Source organism: Lonchura striata, chromosome 16 (genome assembly GCF_046129695.1).
Source record: "Lonchura striata isolate bLonStr1 chromosome 16, bLonStr1.mat, whole genome shotgun sequence".
In the NCBI taxonomy this organism is placed as follows: Eukaryota; Metazoa; Chordata; class Aves; order Passeriformes; family Estrildidae; genus Lonchura; species Lonchura striata.
Window position 1 is genome coordinate 17,097,501 of NC_134618.1, and position 7,451 is coordinate 17,104,951.

The 7,451-nt window shown below is 60.6% G+C and overlaps 1 protein-coding gene across 1 annotated transcript in view; it reads left to right on the forward strand.

Moving 5' to 3' along the window:
* Positions 1-7,451, forward strand: part of GRID2IP (Grid2 interacting protein) — a 35,590-nt gene that overhangs the window by 25,068 nt on the left and 3,071 nt on the right. The window contains exons 13-21 of the mRNA XM_077786958.1: positions 1-32; positions 893-980; positions 1,906-1,983; positions 2,477-2,673; positions 3,596-3,751; positions 4,227-4,313; positions 5,060-5,189; positions 6,897-7,015; positions 7,405-7,451. The exon at positions 1-32 is cut by the window's left edge and continues 382 nt beyond it. Of these exons, the coding sequence (XP_077643084.1) occupies positions 1-32; positions 893-980; positions 1,906-1,983; positions 2,477-2,673; positions 3,596-3,751; positions 4,227-4,313; positions 5,060-5,189; positions 6,897-7,015; positions 7,405-7,451 (934 nt within the window). The remainder of the gene's footprint in view (positions 33-892; positions 981-1,905; positions 1,984-2,476; positions 2,674-3,595; positions 3,752-4,226; positions 4,314-5,059; positions 5,190-6,896; positions 7,016-7,404) is intronic.

Below are 7,451 nucleotides of genomic sequence, written 5' to 3' on the forward strand. Positions count from 1 at the left end.
TGGAGAACTCGGAGGGGACCATCTGGGGACAGGTATGGCCCGGGAGAGGGGGCTGGGGCGAGGCGCGGGGGTCCCAGCCGCGCCCGGGGCAGCCGTGACCTCTGCTGAGGCTCTGCAGGGCTCGGGCTCGTCCTTGCAGATGTTGGGACCGAGCTGCTGGGGTGGGAGAGGCCCTGCAGAGCCTCTGAGCCGCTGGTTTTGGCTGCAGCGTGCTGGGGAGCGCTTCCCTGCCCTGAGGGGTGCCGCAGCCAGGAGCTGCCTCCAGATGTGCTCTGCAGCTGTGGGCGGGTTCAGTGGGAAAGGATGAGGATGGCTGGAGCAGAGCGATGGGAGAGCCCTGAGAGGAGAGGGCAGGACAGTGGAGGGGACAGCAGAGGAGAGGGGTGGGACAAGATGTGACAATTTTTTGGCATCGTGGCCACGAAGTGGAGCAGAGCTCTGAGGTGGATCCGTCCCTTCCCGTCTCTCCCGGTGTTCAGGACGTGCCATATTCCGTATTCCCCGTGCCCTGAGCAGCCAGAAGGGAGCTGTGGGATCATCTTCCAGGCCCCCAGGCTCTGAAACCCTGCAGGTCCCTCTCCCCAGCGCTCCAGGAAGGAAGACACTTCTTCACAGTGATTTTTCTGTGTGCAGAAAAATCCCTGAAGCTCCTGGAATCCCCATTTGATCCTTCAGTGAGGGGATCATGTCCAAGGAGCAAGTGAAGACAGAGGTGCTCTGTAGGATTTCAGCAGTCAGGAGCCCAGTGAATCGGCAGGGCAGTGGCCGAGCCATCACAGGATGGTGCCACCAGCCTGTCCTGGTTTCTCTGGGGACAGGGGCTGTGCGGGCACGGGTGCCACTGTGGGGCTGTCCCTGTGCCCGCACAGCCCCTGACTCCTCCTCCCCACAGCTCGGGGAAGACTCGGATTACGACAAGCTGAGCGATATGGTCAAATACCTCGACCTGGAGCTGCACTTTGGGACTCAGAAGCCCACGAGTAAGTTCTGAGCCCCAGAATAAATCCTGGTACCAGCAGAGACCAGTGCAAGCTGGGAGGGACTGGGAGGGACTGGGAGGAACTGGGAGGAGCTGGGGCTCGATGGGCAGCAAGGCAATGCCTGTCTGTGACATCACCCGTGGCATGAATTTGTTCATCCTCAGGATTTTGTGGCACAGCGGATCATTAAGGTGGAGATGGTTTCATTATCTCCCTTAATTATCTCTGCTGCCACGATCTGTTTTCTCTCCACGTTTCATTGGGCACTGAAACCCAATTGCTGGAGCCTTTCAGCAATGGCAGCTCCAGTGCTTAGAGCTCTGGAAATGCTGGAAAAGCCCTGAAAGCATTCCCGTGTCCAGAGCAATCATCACCAGCAGCACTTCACTCTTTATGCAGATAATCAGTGGATGTCCCCCAGGAGCTGTGATGGCTCTGGAGCTCTGTGCCTGTGCAGCTCCCATCACTCTTCAGCTGGGGTCTCCCAAAACCCACTGGGTCTGCACCCGGAGGAGTTTTTGGGTGCCACAAGCCCAGGCTGGGGGTGGGGGGTGGTGGTGGTCCTGTGGGATGTTCCAGTAGGGCAAGTGGGATGGCTGAACTCTCCTGCAGGGGCCACGGTGCCCAGCTGGCAGTGGGATGAACTGGGACTCCTCTCGGGGGGCTGTTTTAGGAGGTTTCTGAGCAGTCTGGGGTTTTCTGTGCATTTCACCTCTCGTTTTACCTTTTCCAGCTCCAGCTGAGTCCTCCATTGGGGAGATCTTTGAATCGCAGAATTCAAGGATTCCTGGAGCCATTGCTGTGTGCAAAGCATCCGTCCCCCTCTTTCATTTATGGTTTCACTGTTTGCAGGACACTTTTCTTCCCGCTGGAGCCGCCCGAGCCTGTCCTTACCCATGATTAAATCTTTCAGTTTCTCTTCCAGAGCCAACTCTCATGCCTGAAAACTTTAAAAAGAAAGACGTGGTTGAAATTTTGTCCCACAAAAAGGCCTACAACACATGTAAGTGAAGTGCACGGTGGAGGAACCCCCAAAAGGGGCCCACAGGTGGGATGTAGAGAGCTGGAAAGGTAAAGGGAAGGAACAGGAGCTCGATCCCATGAGCCCAGCTCAGCTGGGATGGATGTTCCTGCAGCTCAGAGCTGCCCCAGAGTGCGTGCAGCCCCGGGCAGGGGCAAGGAGGGAACTTTGGGGAAGGATGGAGATGGGATGTGCCTCGTGGTCCTGGGGAGGGCAGAGCCCGCAGGGAAGGGGGGCAGTGGAGGGGCGGTGCTGCCTCTCCAGGATGTGTTTCTGGGGGGCTGCAGGAGCAGAGCCGCCCGTGGGGTGCCCACGCAGCCCCCGCAGGGTCCCAGGGAGGGGAGAGCCCTCCCTGTCCCGGGGCTGTGCCTGCACAAGCCCCACGCCGTGGGGAGGTGGATGTGCCCGTGTGCCCCAGCACTGCCACACCCCGGGGTCCCCCCTTCCCCCGGGTGACAGCGACGTGCCTCCCCAGCCATCCTGATCGCCCACCTGAAGCTGTCGCACGTGGAGCTGCGGCAGATCCTGATGACGATGGAGACGGATCGCCTGGAGCCGTCCCACATCAAGCAGCTGCTGCTCTACGCCCCGGACGGGGAGGAGGTGCAGCGCTTCCAGAGCTTCAAGGAGAACCCCGGCAAGCTGAGCGAGCCCGACCAGTTCGTGCTGCAGGTGCTGGGGCAGGGCTCTGGGAGAGGGGCTGTGTGCAGGACACTCACCCCTGGGTGAAGCTGTGTGCAGGACACTCACCCCTGGGTGAAGCTGTGTGTGCAGGACACTCACCCCTGGGTGAAGCTGTGTGTGCAGGACACTCACACCTGGAGCTGTGTGTGCAGGACACTCACCTCTGGGTGAAGCTGTGTGCAGGACACTCACCCCTGGGTGAAGCTGTGTGTGCAGGACACTCACCCCTGGAGCTGTGTGTGCAGGACACTCACACCTGGAGCTGTGTGTGCAGGACACTCACCCCTGGGTGAAGCTGTGTGTGCAGGACACTCACCCCTGGGTGAAGATGTGTGTGCAGGACACTCACCCCTGGGTGAAGCTGTGTGCAGGACACTCACCCCTGGGTGAAGCTGTGTGTGCAGGACACTCACCCCTGGAGCTGTGTGTGCAGGACACTCACCCCTGGGTGAAGCTGTGTGCAGGACACTCACCCCTGGGGCTGTGTGTGCAGGACACTCACCTCTGGGTGAAGCTGTGTGTGCAGGACACTCACACCTGGGGCTGTGTGTGCAGGACACTCACCCCTGGGTGAAGATGTGTGCAGGACACTCACACCTGGGGCTGTGTGTGCAGGACACTCACCTCTGGGTGAAGCTGGCGGCACTGGCACCGTGGCACTGGTGCCCAGCTGATGCCTGAGGGATGTGGCAGCTCCCAGGGGCTGTCCAGAGCTGCGGAGCCACCACCAGGCTGTGGCTGTCCTTGCTCCCTGGTGACGGTGCCTTTGCCCAGCTCGGGTTTATTTTCCAGTGAGGATGTCACCCGTGGGTGCTGCTGTGGAAGCGCCCATCCCGTGGTGGCACAGCAGCCCAGCCCGTGCAGGAGGGGCTGTGCCTCTGGGAGGTGACCCTGCCCTCCCTGTGCCCAGATGCTCTCGGTGCCCGAGTACAAGATCCGCCTGCGCAGCCTGCACTTCAAGAGCACCCTGCAGGAGAAGACCGAGGAGATCAAAGCCAGCTATGAGTGCATCTGCAAGGCCTCCCTGGAGCTGAAAGGCAGCAAGAAGCTGGCAAAGATCCTGGAGGTCAGAGCGCTCCCTGCTCCTGGTGGTGGTCACCCCTGGCCCTCAGCAGTGCCCAGGAGCAGCTCCAGCCCCGTGCCTGTGCCCCACATTTGGGCAGCATTGCAGGCTGTGCACCCCCACACTGCCTGTCCCCCTGAGAGGCGTTTTTGGGGTCCTGGGATAGGCTGTGCCTGGCAGAGAGAACAAATTCCACCGCAGGTCCTCCCTGAGCCTCCTCAGATGAGCTGTCCCCACTTGCTGTTAATTCATTTTTAAAAAAGCAGCTGGGACAAATGAGGTGGCTGTGTGCTCAGAGGCGTTTGCAGATGGGTGATGAACTCCTCATAGCTCCTGGCCAGAGAGCTCCCACCAGTTCCTGAAGTCCATGGGGGCAATGCTTGCTGCACACTGGTGGGTGGGGAGCAGGAATTCGGTCCCAGGAGCTGGGAGGACACAGGGGCAGGAGGTCCCACCCCTCATTCTCTCCTCTCTGCAGTTCGTGCTGGCCATGGGAAACTACCTGAACAACGGGCAGCCCAAGACCAGCAAAACAACGGGCTTTAAAATCAACTTCCTGACCGAGGTGAGGGGAGCCAGGCTGGCTCCTGGGGCAGGGCACCGAGCTGGGAGCTCCCCGTGCCCAGCAAAGCCCAGGGGCAGGAGGGCTCCAGGGGCTGCCTGGATCCACAGGGGCACCTCAGAGAGGCTCTGCTGGGGCTCTGGTGCCTCTGCTGGGAGTCCTGCCCACCTCGGGCTGCCCAGGGTGGGTTGGGTGGGACAATTCCTCACCCCACAGGGGCTGCAGTGGCACTGTCGCCATTGGGCATGAAATGAGTGCACAGGAGCTTGGTGAGTTCAAAGGAGAAAAAGAGAGAGTTCTATTCCAACATCTGGTATTTATACAACTCCAGAGGTGACCGTGGATTGGAGGATGGAATTACCACCTCTCCAACCACACTGGCCAAACCAACAGTCTATCAATTCTTCTCACAAAGAAGAATGCAAAACAATCATTATTTACATGAGCAGTGCGTGAGAACTCCAGTAGAAATATGCAAACCGATCAGAAGGATGAAGAATTTTTACGAGAACCTTAAAACTTTTCAAAGAACTATAAAAGAAAAATAACACTTTTAAAAATCAGGGCAACATGGGGCTCCTGAGGGGTGGGGACAGGGGGACAGCCCTGCCCTGCAGGGGGGCACTGCCACAGCACTAATTTGGGCACAGAGATGTGCAAAGACGAAATGTGCAGTTTAACCATTACCCACGTGGGGCTGAGCCCCGCTCCCTCTGCACGGGTTCCTCACTCGTTCTGCTTTGCTGCAGCTGAACACGACCAAGACTGTCGATGGGAAATCCACCTTCCTGCACATTCTTGCCAAATCCCTCAGCCAACACTTCCCAGAGCTCCTGGGCTTTGCCAAGGACCTCCCGACGGTGCCGCTCGCTGCCAAAGGTAAAGGAGCAGCAGCAAGCCCCGTGTGGGCCTGCACTGCCTCTGGGCTCAGGCAGGAGCTGCACAGCCGTGGCAGGAGCAGGATGGGAGCCAGAGCAGGGCAGGAATGGTCCTGAGCAGGAGGAGAGCCTTAGGCAGGGAGAGCTCGGTGACAGGGAGGTGCCACCCACCCCACGCTGCCGCCGTGGCAGTGCCTGGCCGAGGCTCTGCCCCTGCCCTGCTGCTCCCTCCTGCCCTGGAACGCTGATCCCCGAGTTCTGAGGCATCTCAGAAGTGCCAGGGGATGTGCCCAGCCTCCCTCCAGGTGTGCAGGTGCTGCTGCAGGTGCCAGCACGGCGCTGCCACGGTCACCTGTGCTGCAGAACCTCGGGGAGGGCTCCCACTGCAGTCCCACCTTGAACGAGGAGCCTCCAGCCCGGTTTTCTGCAAGGAAGGGCAGCCTGGAGAACTCGTGCTGGAGTTGTTCTCCACGCCCTGGAGCTGTCTGGGGGTGTCACAAGAGGCTGGGCAGGTGACACAGGAGCAGGGCAGTGCCCGTCCCTGTGCTGGCACTGCAGGGAACGGGCTGGGGAAGGGCTGGAGCCCCAGGAGGGGGTGGGGGAGCTGGGAAGGGGCTGGAGAATCCCTGAGGGAGCTGGGAAGGGGCTGGAGAATCCCTGAGGGAGCTGGGAAGGGGCTGGAGAGTTCCTGAGGGAGCTGGGAAGGGGCTGGAGAATCCCTGAGGGAGCTGGGAAGGGGCTGGAGAGTTCCTGAGGAGCTGGGAAGGGGCTGGAGAGTTCCTGAGGAGCTGGGAAGGGAATGGAGAGTTCCTGAGGAGCTGGGAAGGGGCTCAGCCTGGAGCAAAGGGGGATCAGGGGGAATTTCTGGCTCTGCACAGCTCCTGCCAGGAGGGGACAGCCGGGGGGATTTGGGATCTGATCCCAGGGAACAGGGACAGGAGGAGAGGGAACGGCCTCAGGCTGGGCCAGGGGAGCTCAGGGTGGGATTTTAGGGAAAATTCCTTCCTGGAAGCGCTGCCCAACCCTGGCACGGCTGCCCAGGGCAGGGGTGGAGTCCCCATCCCTGGGGGGATTTAAAAGCTGTGTGGATGTGGCACCTGGGGACAGGGCTTGGGTCAGTGATGGCTCGGGCAGTGCTGGGGAAACACTTGGGCTGCTCGACCTTAGAGGCTTTCCCAGCCTAAATGATGCCAGGATTCTGTGATTTTAAAGGATGCATTGAATCTCCACAAAGCTGGAGCTGCATTCCCCTTGCACACCATCCCCTGGTGTTTGTGAGCAATTCCCTTGGGAATTAGTGCCACAGTGGATCAATAAGGGAGCAAACTCCAGCCTGGAGCTGTGCATTTCCACTGGCTGCACCTGGAGCTTTCCCAGCTGGAGTTTCTCTCTGGCCAAACTCAAATAACCCTTCCATCACTGGAGGCTCCCGGCTGCCCAAACTCCTGCCACTGCGTCCCCCTGGTCTTGGTGTCCTGTGTCCCTCCTGTCCCCTCCCGGCACCTGAGTGTCCCTCACCAGGACCTGGGCGCTCCTTGGCGTGTTTTGTCCCTCCTGGCTCCTCTAGCTGTGGGCACCAGGAGCTCCTGCTCTGGCTGCCCACCCTGCCCGGCCAGCAGGGCACTGCGGATGGACAGACAGACAGACTGACTGACTGACAGCCCCAGCCTGGTGCCCCGGCCCTGCTGACCCCGCTGTGCCCCCGCAGTGAACCAGAGGACGCTGACAGCCGAGCTGAAGGACCTGCACAGCACGGTGGGGGACATCCAGAAGGCGTGCCACAGCATGCCAGCCTCCGCCGAGGACAGGTTCGCCGTGGTCATGAGCGTATCCTTCCCTGAGAGGGGCCAGCCTGGCACCGAGTGCCCTCCCCTGGGACCTGCCGCTGCCCGGGGCTCCCTGCCAGCCCTGCCAGGGCTGTGGCACTGCTGGGGAGCTGCCCCTGCTCCCAGCCAGGGTGGGCAGCAGGTCTGGCGGTGCCCCTGCGTGGCACAGCCCCAGGGAACGTGCTGGCACTTCTGGCCTTGGCACCCGCTGAGCCTGCCAGCACCTCCACGCGTGCCTGTGCAGCAGCTCCCTGCTGCCAGCTGGGCTGGAACCCGGCCATTTGATAAGAGATTGATAAGGCCTTTGATAAGAGCTTGATAAGAGCTTGATAAGGGGTTGGGATCCCTGGCAGAGGAGCAGCTCGTTGGTCCTTAAGCCAATTCCTGCAGTCCTTCCTGGAGAGTGCCCAGCCTGCCATGCGCTCCCTGGACGACCT